Here is an 18812-nt window from a genome sequence, read left to right as displayed (position 1 = left end):
ATCGCGCATCATTATCGTAATCATCCAACCAACATAAATTTCACTATTATTGCAATAATCGCAATCGTCGCAACCAGACTAACGCGACCGGACCGTTGTCCCAGCCAATTACAAAAGTGAGAAAAAACCCCGAGTTCCAACTTAGCCACATATTCCAATCCCCGACAATCTCTTCAACTAAATTATGTCGCCGTTGATGGACAATTGAATAAAAACCAAAGAAACGGCATGAGAGAAAAATCTTTCTACTTTCCTGTCGTTTAGATCTAGATATTGTTTATAAGTGCTTGAGTATGACCAGAGCAATCAATGGCGTCGATGGAGCACAATAAATAAAAAGACAGACCTGCAGATTAACAGATTTATCTGCCAGAAGAACTATTTAGCAAGATGCCTAGATAGATATGTATCCGTATTGCAGAAACGTTATAACTTTCTTAACTGACTTACCCATGAGTTATCTTTAAATTGCGCCATCTCCGCGATACGATGATCCACTTAGAAGATATAAATTATGTTGAATATCCTCATTTAAGAAGTGTATCTGCAAAAAAAACGAATAAAAAGACACGGTTAGTTAAATTTTGTGGTATAGACCTTCAGCAGTCTATCTCTGAGTACTATAATACTAAAGAATAAACGCAGAGTTTAAGCACTGCTAATTATAATATTTTGCAAAATAATGGTCTTCGCAGTCCTTCTAGCATGAAATTAGCTGAAAGCAAATGAGCTCAGAAAAACCCATAAAACCCATAACTAGCATGGTACATCCATATTTTTGCACTTCAACCAATGAGAGAAAGTTCGAGGAAAGGAAAAGTTCTTTCCAGATAAAAGGCCGCTCCCGCTCAGCTACAAGTGATGAGGACAATCTGGCCTGGGAGAAGCGAATCTGACTGTATCATCAGTGATGTTCCAGACTAACTAGACTGACCCTGACCAATGTGTGAGGCCAGATAAAAGCGACAGGATCGAGACTATTCAACATCAACAACGATCTAAGACAAGAAGGTGCCCAATCATGCATCCTCTTTAGCCTGGCCCTGGAAAAAGTGATCCGTGATGCTGAGGTAAATGTGAGAGAAGCGCCATCCTCTTCAAGTCCACCCCGTACTAACCTATGCTGACGATATCGACATCATGGGAAGAACGACCCGAGATGTGCAAACTTACTTCATCCAGATCGAGCAGGCAGCGCGAGATCTTGGGCTACACATTAATGAACGCAAGACGAAATATGTGGTGGCAACGTCAGCTCCAAAAACCAACCAATCAACTTTTAGACCGTTGAAAATTCCTCCTGTCTAGAATCGAAAATCACAACTAATAACAGCTATGACAATGAAATCCGCGTACGGTTATTAGCTGACAACAGAGTTTACAAAAACCATTTCACTCGAAATGTCTCACCATAGGGTCAAATCTCTTACTGTATAAGACAATAATCCTGCAGTTCTCATGTATTCCTCCGAAACTTGGGTTCTTAGCAAGTCGAGTTAAGGAGAAGAATCCCCTGAAGAATTGTTGACCCCCTACATAAGGTTGAACGATTCCGTAGCCTACATAACGACGAAATCAATAAGCGATACCATAACCATCTGGTTATAAAATCCGGCTCAATAGGTTACGGTGGGCTGGTTACTAATCCGTATGAATAAGGATGATCTAGCCCGGAAAGCCTATAAGGGCTTGGTAAAAAAGACGTTGCAGACAATGCCTAAGATGGAGCGATGACGTAGGCCAGGACGCCAGACAGTATATCGAATTAGTGGACCTCAGCCCAAAACCGTGATGTATGGAGTTCCTTATTAAGGCAGGCCTAGACTGTAAACCGGTTGTTGCGCTGTTGATGATGAGATGGCCACATGACAAGAAGTTCCGGGGATTTTTTGAAATGATGAAGCTATACAAACCGAAAGACAAACTGCAAGTTTCCAATTAGAAGGCAATAGTCCAGAAAGATTGCATACTTGACACTAGGTGTCGCTAGGGCTAATGAGTAAAGCAAATGACCCTATAAGATATATGAAGTACGACGAAGAAACGAAGCCAGCAAATGCCACGAAAAATTTCTGCCTGCGCAGACAAGACAAAAAAGTTTGCAGAGCTGTTTGAGATGGCCCTATAGTGTGGTGACCAGTGTCTGCACGATAATTAATAATGCAACAGGCTAAACTCTTGAAGAGCGGGAGGCTTCTTGGTTTTGGTTTTGTTTTGATTTCCCTCAGGTATTCTTGGATATCCCGTCACAAGTCCAGAAGCTGCTAGAAGCTGTTATATGACATAGCACAAGCTTAAGGCAAAAGGCATTTCCAGTCACCAAAACTGGTGTTTCTTAAGATCGCTGTCAGCAGCTCATCTCTAAACCCTTATCACCCTGATCCAAACTTTGGAAAAGCCAATCGAGCACAAAAGCAACAGTTCGGTGAGAAAAGCCTCTCAGCATCGCCTCCATGATATTATGGCTCCGCTCAATCTCCTTCCATCACCCGAAAATCTCTCCGTGTCATCGAATGTAGAGCCGCATTTAATACAGCCGGAAAATTCGTCCAATCTGAAAAAATGCAAATATTTTCTATTGCCACCGTGTCCGGGAAAGAACTGTCTGGTGATAACTCAATTCTCCGTGTCTTCGCTCGCTCCGGCTCTCAATGCAAGGGAAAAATGTATGAGCCCAGTGGTCCTTTTCAGAATTATCCCACCGTGGAGAGATAGATGGAGGAATCTACCATCCTTCTCTGATAGGCTGACCTTAAACGCTCAGTATTTCATCAGTCTGGTTTCAGTCCGAATGGCAAAATTATGGTGCACTGATCGTCTAGGAGATTTTTATAGCAATGACTGATGGACTGATGAAAATTTAAATTTTTAAATAAAATCTTTCAGTCTGGCTGGACTGATAATAAGTTGACAGTAATGCAGTTGTCAGTGTTTTGTTAATCGAAACATAACTTCCGAATGGTTAGGATCTTTCCATACATGCAACAAAGATGATTTTTTGTCGTCTTGTTTATATTGAACATGTCAGTCCATCAGTCATTTCAACAGTCCATTTTTGATGGATTGACTCATGGTAAACTGATAAAATTCTAATCGTGTAAGGTCGGTTATAGAGATTGTTCTCCTCATTCACTGGAAAATCCAAGGGGATCATTCCCGCGATTGGCCGGTATGTTGAACTCAGCCTCTTCTGGTTCACAATGTTATCTAATATTTCCGCCCAGATAGAAACTGCATATGGTGGGTTGGATAAACCCACCTCTGCGATAAGCAGCCGACATCACGACATCACCCTTGCTAAAGTTTCAAATGCTCTTCGAAGCTCAACTCACCTATCTACTAATCGATTTTGAAACGACCTCCTGATCATCAAGTGTTGCAGTTTCTGTGGTTGGTACTAACCATTCGAAAGCAGGCATCGGGGAACCACTGGAGGATACAGACTGAGAAATGCAATCATAACGGTCAACGATTAATTAACTTCGCCAGCAGTAGAAATCTTATCGTAAGCTCCATATGCTCCCCACACCAGTGCATTCACCAACAGACGTGAAAATTACCAGACATATATACCGTCAGCCATATTGACCACGTCCTCATTGCTAAAACATGGGCGTCCAGTGTATTGTGGATGCACAATCCTATCGACAAGCAAACTGCGATTGAGACTATCACTTGGTGAAGGCAACATATTGGTGCAGAATCTCCCCAGTCCACAAAAATCTTCGCGACTGATAAGCCACGCGATGCTAGGGCGCAGGCATACACAGCCGCCCTGGAGGAAAAACTATCATCTATCCTACACGACATTAGCAACACAGAAGTAAATGGGTTCTGGGAAGGACTTAAAGGCACCATCAAGAAAGTCGCAGAGAAGGTCGTGGGATACATTTCCCGGCGACCGCAAATGACTGGTTTGACGATGAATGCAGAATATCACTCATGCATAGAAGGAGGCCTACAGACAATATATCCAACAAGCAACCAGAGCGAATTTCGAATAGAATAATTAGACGTAAGAAACGGAAATATTTTGACGAGCAGTTACTGAAAATTATTGAAAACCTAGCTAATAAAAACACCAGAGAAGCATATAAACTAGTGAATACAATTAAGAACGGAACCCAAGTCTAGCCCCTGCAAGGACAAAGATGGAAACATCATCACCAATTCCGACAGTATCAACAAACGCTGGGCGTCCTATTTTGAAGAGCTACTGAATCCGACAACTGGCGCCCCCATATAAGTAGCTCAAAACGATGGCGGTATTGGTGATCCTGGCCTCACTATACATCCTCCGACAGCAGAAAAAGTTGATTACGCCGCGTGGTCACTGAAATCAAACAAAGCGCCGGGCGCGGATGAGATTCCAGCGAAGCTGTTAAAATCCGGTGGAGCGGGTCTACTAAATGCGACACTCTACCTACTGCTGCGAATCTGGGAGGACGAGTAGATCCCAGACGACTTCCGTGGGAGCATCGTCTGTCCCATCCACAAAGAGGGAGAGAGAGAGATTGCATTGCAAAAACTACAGAGACATTTCACTAGTCTGTCCGTCCTATAAATTACTGACGAAAATTCTGGATAGAATAAGACCATATGTCGAATGACTCATTGGCGGGTACCAAGGCGGTTTTAGGCCGGGTCGCTCCATAACCGACCAGCTTTTTACCGTGAAACTAATCCTGCAAAACTGCTGGGAATATAAAATTGGCGTGCACCAAATTTTTATCGGCTTCAACCACGACAATATAGAGCGTAGAGTACTATACAACATAATGTTGCAATTTGATATACTAGTATGACTGACCAGCTCCATTTCGCATCCATAATCCATAACAGGTCTACTGATCCTTTTGAAACACATACTGGTTTGAAGCAGGGCGACGGACTGGCGCAATGGATACCAGCACCAGCGGGACGCTACTCATTATGTCAACACAATTGTTACCGTACGTAGATGACATCAATACCATGTCTCGAAAACTGACCGACGCAGTGGAGCTTCTTCACACTCTTGGCCCTGCTGCGAAAGAAGTTCGACTACGCATCAATTAGGCAAAAACGAAAATAACGATGTAATCAAGAATTAAGACGCCAGCTCATTCAAAGATCAACGTAGGGGACCTCAACATCGAATTCGTAGACAGCTTTATATATCTGGGTAAAAGCATGTCAAAGGACACCAATGAGACTGACGAGGTCAAGCGACGGATACAGCTAGCGAATAAGACTTTCTTCTCGGTCCTTCCCATAATGAAATCGAAGTATGTGCACAGAAACACGAAGCTCCGCGTATATAAAACCATAATACGACCAGTGCTACGCTATGGGTGCGAAACCTGGACCCTAACCCAGGCCACCGAAAATTTGCTAAACACCTTCAAAAGGAAAATGCTTCAGCGAATTTTCGGAAAACTTCGCGACCGTGATGGATGGCGCATCCGATACAACCATGAGTTTTATGAACTGTACGATGAGCTAGAAGTTTCGAAATTCGTTATTACAACGCCTTCAGTGGGCAAGGCATGTCTAAAAAGGTTATGAACGGAGCACGGCGGGAAAGCACAGTATATACGGATGCCGAGCAACTACTGGGCTTTCAGGATTGGAGGACGCGGTTACGTGACCGAAATAATTGGAGAACAATGATCCAAGCGGCCAGGGGGGGACATCAGGCTGTAGCGCCACGATGAGTAACCATTCGTAGCCCTGATTTTATATAATAAATGATTTTACTTCCACAAAGTTCTACATCCTCAGAGCAACACTACCGCCAGGTTGTCGTCTGTCAGAAAATCTTCGTCGAGAAGCAACTCTCGATTAACCGAGCTAAGTAATCAGGGCTGATTTAAAGGTAATCTGACATCTGGCGCCAGCTAGGAGCCTCAATTACCAACAGCCAATGCCATGCGAGCCAACCCATGACCATTGCTATCGCACCGAGTATAGAATGGGTTTGCAGAAACCCATGGCATCGTTCCGAGCGACCAGCCGCTAGCTCAATGAATGGAAGCAGCCTGTTGTATGTATTTGCTGCGTTCAGCAGAGCATACCAATCTAGTGACCCCTAATCTGTAGAGAACCATAGAAACCATTATTAGAAAATATGCTGAAAAAGGAATGCTCATTTGTTTCAAGATTTCAAATAAGGTTGCGAGTAATGACCTCAACGGAAAAGAAAAAGCAATGGATGGACTTAGATTGCCGCTATATCAATACGTAAAATATTACCGAAACATAAAATGATTGTGAAAAACCGGCAATGGTGCAGTGATTTAATGGAAATTGGAAAGTAAAAGATTTCTATTGCCAAATAGGCCCTTTAAGGGCTATGCTAGTTCACATGGTACCTGACAACCTTCGGTGATGCTTTTGAGCTATTTCAGATGAGTCCTTTCCAGACCCATGAGCCTGCAGTTACTATAAACTCAATTTCAATACCAATATCAGTTCTTTTCTTCTAGACTAACTTAAGAGGATCCCCAACAAGGAATAACCATTTTCGACCCAAACCTAAGCATCCGACATTTCACCACTAGAGCAGCAACTTACTATTAGGAAGATAAGTATCGAACGTCAAACACGAAGAGGGAAGTAACCATATTCATTGATAACATGCCTTAGAAACCTTAAGATTGTTAACCGATCAGCTGGGACCAACTGAGGCCGGCAATCGACAGGAAAAAAGCGAAAACAAAGACACAAGAAAATATCAGGTTGACTGCAAGGCATTTTTATGAAAATCCGGAGTTGGAGACTATGGGGTGACACCTGAATTGCAACGCCCTTCGGGAAAGAAACTCATATGAAAGCTGTAGCTGAGGAAAGTACACGAAACCCTCCAGCAAAAAGTAAAATCAGCAATTGCAATATGAACAGAAATGGCTATACCAGCAATAACTGCATCAATAATGGTTGCACTAAATTTCTGCTCCTGCTGAGACAACCATTACTGTTGCTGATAGTGAAGACAGTAAAAGTGCCCGAATTAATGGGCTTCAGAGAAAAGGAAGCCAATAGTGACAAGTTCAACTTTATATGGGGCATTAAGGCGACAGGCTACAAGAAGGTTCACGTCACCAACGATCGCTTTTCAACGATCTTTCGAGAACATCTGCATAATAAGTCCTGGAAATACAAACTAACTAGGTGCCATACCCTTTTCGAAGAAAAACCAGAAACATCCAGCACTGTTTCGACGACAAGTTGCTCCCATTTATATACCACTTTTTCATAACTTCATCTTCAAACAAGTTGTGTTACCTTATGGACAAACCCTATTGGTGTCAGTTTCAGTTTCCCCCTCACGAAAAAACCAGGCTTAAAAGAAACGAAAATAATCCAAGTCGACAAGTAAAACCTGAAAGTGTGCTCATCTTAGAAAATTCTAAAGCAAAAATGATCCAATGAAGTATTTAGAATGATTTAGTCAACTCTGGTATTCATCGTGACGACAATTCATGGCCATTTTCTTCTAACAAAACAACTCCGCAAAAAGTTGATCGATTGGAAAATAGATGCAGCACTTCCACCCGCATCTTCTTATCAAATCCATGACGAATTTCGTGAGAAAGAAGAACAAGCATCTCAACAAGTAAAAACCTGCTTAAAACTGTAACAAATCGAATAAAGGGCTTGACAGAAAAGCTAACCATATCGATTCAGTTTGCAAAAAGAAGGCCGGTAATCTGCATCCCCCGTCAAACTGGTACCAAAAAAGAGGTGAGCCACTCCTTTGAAAATATAATGACACCCATGGAGAGAAAAGCAGCACATAAACCAACAAAGAACAGCAGTCACGACGCTCAAGTTGGTCGAGGTACCACATTACTAGTCAAGAAAGGATAAAGACATTCCTTTAGTAAACGAATGCTTCTCCTATTATACACTAACAAGACTTAGTAATAATGCCAATTCACGGACCCCAAAATGTTCGTTTTCTCAAACATGAATATAAATTTGAGCGTTACCGGCTTATTATTTTGGGAGCAAGCGAAACTGCACTGTTGTAATGTGGAAAGCTTATCTAAACTGCCAACATCATGCATGAGCCAATCAACAAGATATCCTGATCCACTTAAAAATCTAGGTAAATTTGGCTCAAACAAATTTTTCAAAGGAACTGGCATTAAATGATTAGTGAGGGCTCTTTCAAACTAATTGCTTGACTATGAACAATGGAACCATTTAAAACAATATAAATAAAACGTCAACCTTGACTGATCCCTTCTATCTACAGGTAAAACCCACCCAGAATCTAACGAATCCTAGGTCGGAGACTCTATTGCCCCAAACAGCTTAATAATCACCCCCTTTTCATGATTTATCTCTTTGTTGAAACCATCGAAACCTTCGTGCAATTAGCACCGTTTTCATCAACTGGTGTGACCTCCAATTTAATGCAATCCCCGGTAATCTTTTCTAAGAGATTAAATTTTCATCTGCTACTTGTAGTCCAACCTAAAATTAATAGACCAGGGGTAGCTTCTTCCAAACTACAATTTTTGGTTTTAAACGTAAATATATATTCCGGGAGCGACTTACCCCCTTCATCAGCTACTGATGATATATATATATTCCCAGAATTCATACTATACAATCATTCGCAGTTGATGTAGCCATTTATCAACCTGACTCAGAACTTATCCAATATTTCAATGACACTCTTATCTTCGCTTCAGGTGTTAATCCCATTAGAGTAATGAAAGCAATTGACCCTTATCTAAAATAATCCATTAAATTAGTAAGAAAGAGGATTAACGTGGATTTTAACAAAATCTAGGAAGAAGCGAATGAAAATCTCAATCGGTCCACATAAAAAAAATATTAAATTGTTTCAAATATTAAATGAATATCCCAACTAACTCAAAGAAAGTATAGCCTTTATCTTTACCTTTATATTACGATAACTATTGCTAAAGCAAAAAATCCTTCCTATTTAGTTAGACTATGAAGCATCGAATATAGTATATACCACACCCCACCTGAATCGGATGTGGCGCAGCTCTTATGAGAAAAGGTTAAACTTGTAAGTGCTAAATTACTTTCTTTTAGTAAAAAGCCACCGTTGGAAACTCGATGCGTATTCAGATTAATAAAGGAGTTTTACGTGGTACAGAGACAGAAATACGTACAGTTACATAAGTTACAGAGACAATTTTTTGAGCACAAGGAAGGTCCTAAAGATTGAGACTACGGATTGGTTCATCAATGCTAAAACCAGGTTGTTTTTTTTAGGGAAATATCAAGCGGCTAGGCGGAAATGTTAACGGATAATAAAAAAGGACTCCAGACTCGTGAGAAGAACCAAATTGAACTATCCGCTGTGAAAACGACACCTACCTGCCATGCTCCAAGCTCTGCGCACCACCCTGAGAGGATAGAACAAACTGATCTACGGTACCGTGTTGAATCTATTTCTTCACTCTCAGTCAAAAGATGATGATGGCAGTCTTCGACCATCATAACTGATTGAGTACATTAATTTCCGATAGCTTACTTATATTTCGATAATGGGGATGGACTACACCAACCCAATCCGGGCGGTCATGCAAACCGTGCCCATTAGTTAAATTGCAATGGGCGGTAGCTGACTGAGCCTCACTGATACCCACCATAGTGAGTAAGCTTTACCTTACCGGGGGATTACTGCTCGGCATACCTCTTATCCCTCATACCTGGCCACCATAGTGAGTAAGCTTACCTTATCGGAGGAGTACTGTACGGCATGCCTGTTAACCCCCATACCCGTATGAACCCAATGAGTACACAATTAAAAAACATTCGAACTCAAGAAGGGAGAAACAGGGGACCTAAGGTCAACATTAGCCTGCTTCGAATATCGCAACCAACAAAGATCTCTGCTCAAAAACTAGCGACTTGCAAAAATATATCTGTGGTTACCATATCAGACATCAAGAAGAAGACAGACCTCGGTGGCGGACGCAGGGGCTAAATGGTATTTGCACTATCTAAAGGGAAGACTGAAATCAGAGGAGGTTCTTTAGAAGTCTCAGGACTAATTCAAGACTTCAAAATCAGAGCCAGGAGAGCATAGAATACCGGAAATTTACCAACAAAAGAGGAATGCCTCAAGAATCCCCAACACAAGCACGATAGGGAGGAATTCCCGAGTAGTTCAGAGGTGTAGATAAGAGCCGGAAGGCCGCTGTTAGCTATGCTAATGCGGTGAAGAGCATTCGACTGGTCATACGGTCGAAATTGTTTCCGGAGCAAATATTCACGGCTTCCCATCACTCAAAACATGGATCTCCTCACGCGATTATGAAGAGTTATTAGAAGTAAGGAGGAAGGCAAACTTCTCCCGGTCCGGGTAGACGGCTGATCCTTGAAAGCAATTAAACGCCGTAACCAGCTCATCAATTACAATTTTAGTAGCATTCCTGTGCACGTGCACAGAGAAACACACAAACATTCGTGACTAGCACCAGGCATGAGGTATTAGCCGTAACTCTAGGGAACACTATGATGGACGGTTTGGTCAAGAAACGGAGGGTGCCGGATGGGCCGTCTATGTCAGATCACAGAATAATCAAACACGGCATTGGGGCAACTCCGAAGAAGACAAAATAAGAAGGAATCCAAGGAGAACAGACTGGGACTCCTATACAAGGGACCTGCGTGAAAACATGGCTCATTCACTGGTGGTGACATCAGGACCGAAATAGAGCTGGAAACAGTGGCGGCAAACTTCAACAAAGTCGTCATTGACGCTTCGTCCGGCTAAGGCAGTCAAGTCATCGAGGGACTTTTCCTGGAGAAATAGGAACCTAGCCCCCATAAGAACGAAAGTTCGAAAACTCGTGGACTGGGCGAAACAAACCCGGGGCCTGGCAAAGGTACAAAAATGCACTGCCGACGTCTAGCATGATCAGGGTACCAAAACGAAACAGCTACAGGGAATTATGTGGAAGGAACTACAGAAGCTATCCAGGGTATACAAACTTATAGCCGAAGACAGGGTAATACCTTCCACATGTCCGAAGAAGGAAGATGGGACATTTAGCGAGAATAAGGAGGACACACTACATCTGCTTCTCGGAGCTCATTTCCTGGGATCCTTCCCAACCGGAGGAACTGACGTTCTAATACGTAATCCCATACAGATATCATATATTTGAAAATCACACTAGACGGAAAGCTGCGAGGGCTATGATCAGAAAACCTAGGGATGCACCACGAAGATACTAGTTTGGATATAAATTGCAATAGTGAGGCCAATAACTATCAAGACGGGGAGAGTGTAATCTCGGCAAACAGAACTGAACTCAAGACAACAAGCAGGAATTTACACAAACTTGAAACACTGGTTTGCCTGTTAGCCATTAAAAGAACCGGGATGCCGAAATACGGAGCAGAACTTTCTGTGGGGTCGGAAATAGGTTCATGGCTAAGACACTGAAAAATGAAAAGGAACGGCTGAAGAAGTTGTACTGGGTGAACTTACCAGGAATGGAGTAGTCCAGGGTGCCCATGGAGGGATACGAATCCGACCGCCCGAAAGATTGTTTAAACTTTACCAAGAAGAGCCTTACGATCATGGTGGGAATATTCACTGCAGGCTAAATTATCAGTCTGGGAAGCTAAATATATCTACAAACACTATCTGCAGATTTTGTGAGCAAAAGGTTCTGGGACAAAGTAATAGACAGTAGGTCGAGGCACCTGGGAGAATACTTAATACCAGATATCAGTTCGAAGTAGGAAACATATTAAAGTTCCTATTGGTTATAGGCTTATATGACATACTATCATTTATAGGTATACACAATAGTTCTTCTAGGAGGCAATGCGGATTCCCTTGACAATGTTATTATTATAGGTAGTGAATTAAGATCCTCTCGACTTCAGCCGCGAAAAATTGCGCATTCCATCAAGACGAGCCGAAAAAAAGCTAAGCCCCTAGACACCGAATCGTGAAGCAAAGAAACGACAACAAGGCGGCTGTTTATTTGATGTTGCTGTATTGGAAAAACAACCCAAACAAAATTAGAATCAACCAAGTCCAAAGGGTTTTCTGTAGAAGAACATATATCGAAACTCCGATCACGCTTAAATACTTACAAACCAAACTTTTCAAGAAGGTTCCCCAGAGTATTTCAAGAACTAAATTGTATTACCACAAAATAGTACGGAATCTGCACCTTCTGAAAGTTGCGACCAAGTTCTGGGATGAAATGTGAATTCACGAAAAGTTAAAAAGGGGGAAACTACGAGTATATCGTCATGGTGCATGCCAAATTTTGTAGAGATTTTTTCGGTTGGATAGGTTCTGAGAACGAGACCTATTACACTTTTTGATAGTCATATTTTGAGCCCTCACTCCCCTATGTTCCACCCGATATCAAATATGGAACCAGGTTCGAAAAGTACTAATTGAGCCCTTCCATTTGGCCATGGCCACATCTTATGAAAAAAATATCCACCTTCCATTCACATGTATGAGAGCCCCCCCCCCCCCCCCCTGAAATTCAACACAAAATGGTGCCAATTGCTACATGTAAAGGGAACAACAGATCACACGCTTTTACCAATTTTCGTGACAATCGGCCTAGCTTTCCCCGAATAAATCGGGTATTACAGACAGACAGAGTCGCAAAGGATCTTGAAGACGCTGAGTTACTCAGACAATCAGTTGGCTAGCGATCTCTGGTCTGACACTTGCGGAGGATAAAACAGAAGCGGTCCTCATTACTAAGCAAAGGAAGAGAAATTACGTCACTTCCAAGCCGAACATCAAATACTTGGGGGTGGTGATAGATAGGAAGCTCAACTATAAGCAACACGTGCAGTATGTTTCCGACAAATTATCCACTGCTAGTATGGCCCTGCCAAGGATGATGCCGAACGTGGGAGGGCCACAATCATGCTCTATGCGACCACAGTTTAGAAGGAGGCGTTGCGGATGTCAGTTAACACTAACAAACTGAGTGCAATCTGCGGAGAGGACAGCCATGAGGGTATGCTGTACCTTCAGGACTGTCTCAGATGATGCAACATTCGTTATCTCTGGAATAATGCCGATTGACATCTTCCCAGATGAGATGGCGAACAATGCAAAGCCAATCTCTCCCTCATCGCAGACGGAGAAGACTGAGAGGGAGAGATCCGTAAATAAATGGCGGTGGGAATGCTGGGGAAAGGGTCGGTGGGCTCACAAGCTCATTCCTACCATCAAGGAGTGGTTGGAGAGACGACACTCTCAATCTCACCCAGTTTCTCACGGGGCACGGAGGATATCGCCAATACCTGTACAGGTTTGAATTGAAGACCTCACCCGATTGTCCAAATTGAGATGGAGTCCCTGAGGATCCAGAGCATGTATTCTTTCATTATCCGAGATTTGTGGAAGAAAGGAAGAATCTAGAGGAGACTCTAGGAAGGGTGCTGGTACCAAAAAATTTGGTGTCAAAAATGGTAGCACAGCAAGAGAACTGGGATGCGGTCAACTCCATGATCGCATCACGTACGTCGCGTATAGAAGAATGAGAATGAGCTGACTCCGCCCCGTGATGTAATACCTGATGGTGGTTCCGTGGGGCAGGGAGGGAGTTGCGGGTGGTTTCAGTGGGTAAAAATCCCACACATTAGTGTGTCCAGACCAGTGTCTTTTGAAGATTACCACCTCCTCAAAAAAAAATACAGACAGACGGACAGGCAGACATCGACTCAATTCTGTTTTGGGTTTACACAAAACCTTAAAAAGAAACCTTTAAGACTATACGAAGGCGAGGGATAGCAATTGTCCTACTGAGAACTTTGGGAACAACCTCAAACCAACCCGAAACTATCTTTGTACCTAGTTGCAAACTATCACCAGCAACAGAAAACTTACTAAGCTAGAGCCTACCCATATGGGTTAAGATAAGTCAGGGCTTGCGAAAATAACAAAAATTATAATATATGAAAAAAGGGGAAAGTATAAATGTGCCTAAAAGACATATTGTCATATTTCTTTCAATAAAGTGCTCCTAACGAAAACTCCTGCTAGACATCGCTGTCCCTGCTAATGAAAAGCGGAACCAATACACGGCCTAATGAAGGTGAAATGCGAAGAAAGACCGACCCTAGTGAGAAGCTCCTTAGATTATGGCAGGAAACATGGTACACAGATCTTGTAAGAATGTCTTTCTATCATAATATTACCGCCTCGTAAGTCTAACTCGCACGAACCCACCAAAAGTTATGACACAGGTCACTGACCAATAGAGGACCATGCTAGGTGCACTCTATAATTCGTAACGGAGGTAACAGAAATAGATTCATTCAGAATCTTTTCCCTGGAAATTATCGCTCCTCACTACTGGTCAAGTTCTTTTTCCAATTTACTTTATTTCTTCATATATTTCAAGAGTTTCTGAATCAAAACATTTGATTTTCAAAACCCTAACTGACACCGACACTCACCCTTCGTGGAGATGAAGATCATCCGGCGTCCGCGTATTCAATTGATTTGCCAGCCACCAATTTGTATGCAAATTCTCTGACCAAGCACTTGCTTCTAAACTGAATCACTCAACCATGCGATACTTCCACTGCGAATAGAACCCGCCAAGCTCTTCTGGCTTGTTGAGTAATACCTGAGTAAACACTGAAAGGTGTGACACAACACAGTTCAGAGCGCTTGTCACTCCAATAAAAACACTTTTCCAGCACACAAACCTCCTTTGAAATCAGATCATATCAACTGAAAAATTTTTGGCAAAAAAGATAATTGGGACGCCAAGGTAAGGATTATGGATATCTTTACAGACACAACAAACTATTCCAGAATCAACACTTCACGCACGTCCAATCGCGAGCAATACCTGCTAGACCGCTAAGCATGCGCACATACTAGATACTAGCCGACTAGTAACGAACCGCTGACTGAGTAACAGCTGAGCAATAGTAGTAAGTTGTACTACCTGAGGCGACCCCAGTAGATGTATCTGTATCTGTGGATTGCGAGTAGCGGTTAATCTGCAAGCAATCATTCAAAATTCAACGTATGAGCCGAGTTGTACTAGCGTGTATGGCAAAATGTTGTTATCAAGCAAATAACCGACAAGATCGCGGCTTGATTACCGCGTTGAAATTCAAAAAGCTGCTGAGTATGGTTAAGCTTTGGTGGAGCTCATTGTGGAGACTTTTTTAAGTAAGCGGGTACCACCAATTTTGTTCATTTCGAGTCGATGGCGTCATTAATACTGTACAGTGGAGCTTTCAATTATTTATACCTATCTGAAGTTTACCAGATTCAGATACTCCTTTGTTAGCACATCCAAAAGCCTTATACACTTAATGAGGTCTAAGGTCATTTCATTTGGCTTTTAAAATTGACATCCCCCCAATCTTCAAATGTTGAATTATTTAGGCGATCCAATCCTAGCTTAAGTCAACGGAAATTTTTCCAAGGTCCCGAAAAAAACTGTAATTTTGGAAGACAGATCCTCGAAAAGTATCTCAGACCAACCGACATGTGTTCCTGGTCCATGATACCATTTTTCACTTGATAACATCCACTACAGTCATTGAGTAACGTTGACTTCAGTGAACACGACTGCATATTGGAGCTGTCTTCTTGTCAAAGGGTGCATCTATTCACCATGTGCATCTATCCGATACTGCACGAGTGCGTGAACTTATCAGATACTTCCGTGCCCATACCGTCTACACCGGCTCCGAACAGCATGGGACTGAGGCCATATAAAGACCGCGGGTCCGATTCTTTCTAGCCCAATTTGCAGTCATTGCTTCTGTAAATAGTCAGCACAGGTGCAACCAAGCATTTCAATTGAAACGTTATGTCTGCAGAGTAAATAGTACACACGGAATGCAAGTTTCTGTTGAGAATAGGAAACCTTCTGAAGTGGAGACCACATGAGATGCCGACATATGTTAACGTGATTGTAAATAGTGTGCAATGCATCTAGTTAAAGCTTATTCAGATGTCTTGCTGGGAACTAGGAATGGTATTGTCCAATAAGTATACAGATGTGATGAGAATGTTATTGTTTGTTGTAACGGGAAGAAGACATGGTGGAAAAAGGGACACTATTCATGCTAACTATAATGAGAATATGAAAGCATCTCTTCAAGCTACAATGGTAGAAACAGTAATAACTCTACTACCCCCAATCACATGGTATAATAGAGTATAGCGTTCACAACGTTGTTTTCAGTCAACCAGAATTACTAACAATCTCGGACTGATCGACACGCCTAGAGGACACACACGGTTACCTGGATCAAGGGGTCGTACCCATAACCGGAGAATTAACAGGTTAAGGTTTGACTGCCGTTCACGAAATCAATTGTCACACCGTGGGATAGAACCATTATATAAATTGGGACTAGATAGACGGTCCAGATGAACAAGATGATAGTGTGAATACCGGACGCGGTCATCTAGGATGCGGATGGACCACAGAAGCTAATAGCCAAACTCAAAACCGAAAGCACGAGGCTCAAGAGCAAGGAATGGATGGTCATTAGTTTCGAACGGCACGAAGATGGTGTTTCATCCTAAAAATCAACTACAACATTTCAAAGGGGTTTAATTCGGGAATTTGAACGGTTATCTTTGTTTCTGTAAAGACTTAAAGTGAATGTTATTGTAATCAAAACGGCTATCCTGATTAGTAGGTGTTTATTAAAAGGGGAGAGCTATCCCAAAAACCTAAAAATTTGGCGATATTGACAGTGAAGGTAAAGGTCCACCAGCAAATATTGAAACTCTACTAAAGTGTTTCGTCGGTAACCGCTTGCTTGCCTCTTTGCTAACTAGACTTGAAACTATGTGGGGTCTTTGAACATTGCAGTCCCTCTGCTCTTATTTAACAAAAACACATGTCCTCGCCGAAACCGCTTACCTATCGAAATATCACATTCCAGCTATAGAAGGAAAAAAATAACCGCTAGGCCATGCACGTGGCGTAGTAAAGAAGGAATATCCCCCACGTATCAATCGATGCCTTTCTTGCCTCAGATGTCTATGAGTTTTCCATTCTGCCCCAGCATCTTTAGGCCTTTATGTTAGAATCGTGTCGACAGAATACTTTAGTGAAACTTTCAGGTTTTTGGGATGGCTCTCCTATCCTGGTCGATTCTGACCACTCAGGATGGTCCTTTGATCATCGACCAATCACATAAGTCTCCGCCTTGGACACTACCTTGTCGTGGTGGGGGGGCTTGTGGTAGTTTACTACTACACTAAGGGTATCCAAAAACACATGAAGGTAGAAACAAAGGATTATAACTCTCCAAGTGGTAAGAAGTCATCGACTTCGAACCCACCCGCGACTTTGAGAAATCAGGTCGTGGCCGAGGCGGTAGTCTGCTTGCAAAGGCAATATAACGTGAATATAAGGCTCGTAAAACGTTCGAAACGAGACTCTTTAGAGCATACTGTGAGGAACTGGAAGGATGAGCCAGTCTAATTGGACTCACTTAAAAAACCGAATGGTACTTTCACGAACTCCAGGGTTGAGTCTGTGCAGACTTTCTTGGAAGTATACCACCCGGGAGAACAGGTCTCAGAAGTGAATTGGTGGTTTCTGCAACACGAAGGTGTTGCAAGGGGTATTGGGACACTGCGAGAGCGGTTGTTACCAATGAAAAGGAGAGAGCTGCCATACTATCATTTGAACACTTCAAAGCACCTAGCATGGATGGCCTCTGTCCAGCGATGCTATCGGAGGGTATAGAGCGCTTAGAGCAACTTCTAAAAAATATTTTTGGAGGATATCTTGCTCTGGGCTACTTCCCTTCATCTTGACAAAAGGTGAAGGTAGTCTTCATACCAAAGCCTGGGGAAGATGACTGTTCAAATCCAGAACTCCAGGCAAATTAGCTTAACATCATTTTCGCTTAAATGTCTGGAGAGGCTGGTTGAGCGTCACATTCGCGAGAAGGCGCTAAGGTCGCAACCACTAAATGAAAACCAACATGCCTACCAACGTGAAAATTCCTTTGAGTCTGCTCTTCATTCTTTGGTTTCAAAGATAGAGGATGCAACTCTGAAGAGTGAGTACATTGGGGGTGTTCGTGGACATTGAAGGGGCTTTTGACTGTGTCCCCTTCCAAAAGCTCCGTGATGCCGCCAGAGAGCATGGTGTTGACGAAACTCTAATCAAGTGAATCTATGCTATACTAACGCAGAGATTGATGTGTGCTGAAGTGCGTGCTAATCGCTACCTAACAACGGAAGCGACGAAAAACTGCTCTCAAGGAGGGCTGCTGTCGCCAATTCTGTGGAGCATGCTGATCTACTCACTACTATGCGAACTGCAAAATTTGTCAATACACGTTCAAGCTTATGCGGATGACATGGCTGTGCTGGCTGTTGGTCGAGATCTCGGAACAGTGTGTAGAAATACATAACATGCCGTTCATTTGATTGACAGTTAGTGTTTCAGGCATGGACTTTCAGTAGATTCAAATCAAACCAAAATGGTATTATTTACAAAAAGGAGAACACTGAATGGTCTTTGCCTTCCAGAGAAGAGAGGTATAACCCTTCAAGTCTCTGATGAAGTGAAATATCTGGGAGTTATTCTAGACAAGAAGTTTCTTTGGAACAAACATGTAGAGATAAAGATGAAACGAGCTCTCACAGGTTATGGGCTGTGTAGGCGCACCTTTGTCTCGAAATGGGGACCTAGGCCTCAAGTAGAAATGTGGATATATGTTGCTATCATTAGGCTGATATTCGCTTATGCATCCGTAGTGTGGTGGGTTAAGAGGAAACAATAGAGTTTTCGCTGTAAACTAGCCACACTGCAAAGAACTGTGTGTCTGGGTATCAC

The 18812-nt window shown here is 42.5% G+C and overlaps 1 protein-coding gene across 2 annotated transcripts in view; it reads right to left on the bottom strand.

Moving 5' to 3' along the window:
- Window positions 1–14897, bottom strand: part of LOC119655043 (nostrin) — a 244130-nt gene extending 229233 nt beyond the window's left edge. Inside the window, exons 1-2 of one of the 2 annotated variants that reach the window (XM_038060726.1) lie at window positions 14431–14897; window positions 451–544 (exon numbers count right to left, since the gene is read on the bottom strand). In XM_038060726.1, the coding sequence (XP_037916654.1) occupies window positions 451–477 (27 nt within the window). In that variant the 5' untranslated portion in view covers window positions 478–544; window positions 14431–14897. The remainder of the gene's footprint in view (window positions 1–450; window positions 545–14430) is intronic. The other variant, XM_038060730.1, reaches the window with a different exon arrangement.
- Between the last annotated feature and the right edge of the window lie 3915 nt (window positions 14898–18812).

The sequence above is a fragment of the Hermetia illucens genome, chromosome 4 (assembly GCF_905115235.1).
Source record: "Hermetia illucens chromosome 4, iHerIll2.2.curated.20191125, whole genome shotgun sequence".
Classification (NCBI taxonomy): Eukaryota; Metazoa; Arthropoda; class Insecta; order Diptera; family Stratiomyidae; genus Hermetia; species Hermetia illucens.
This window is presented reverse-complemented; position numbering and strand designations above follow the sequence as displayed.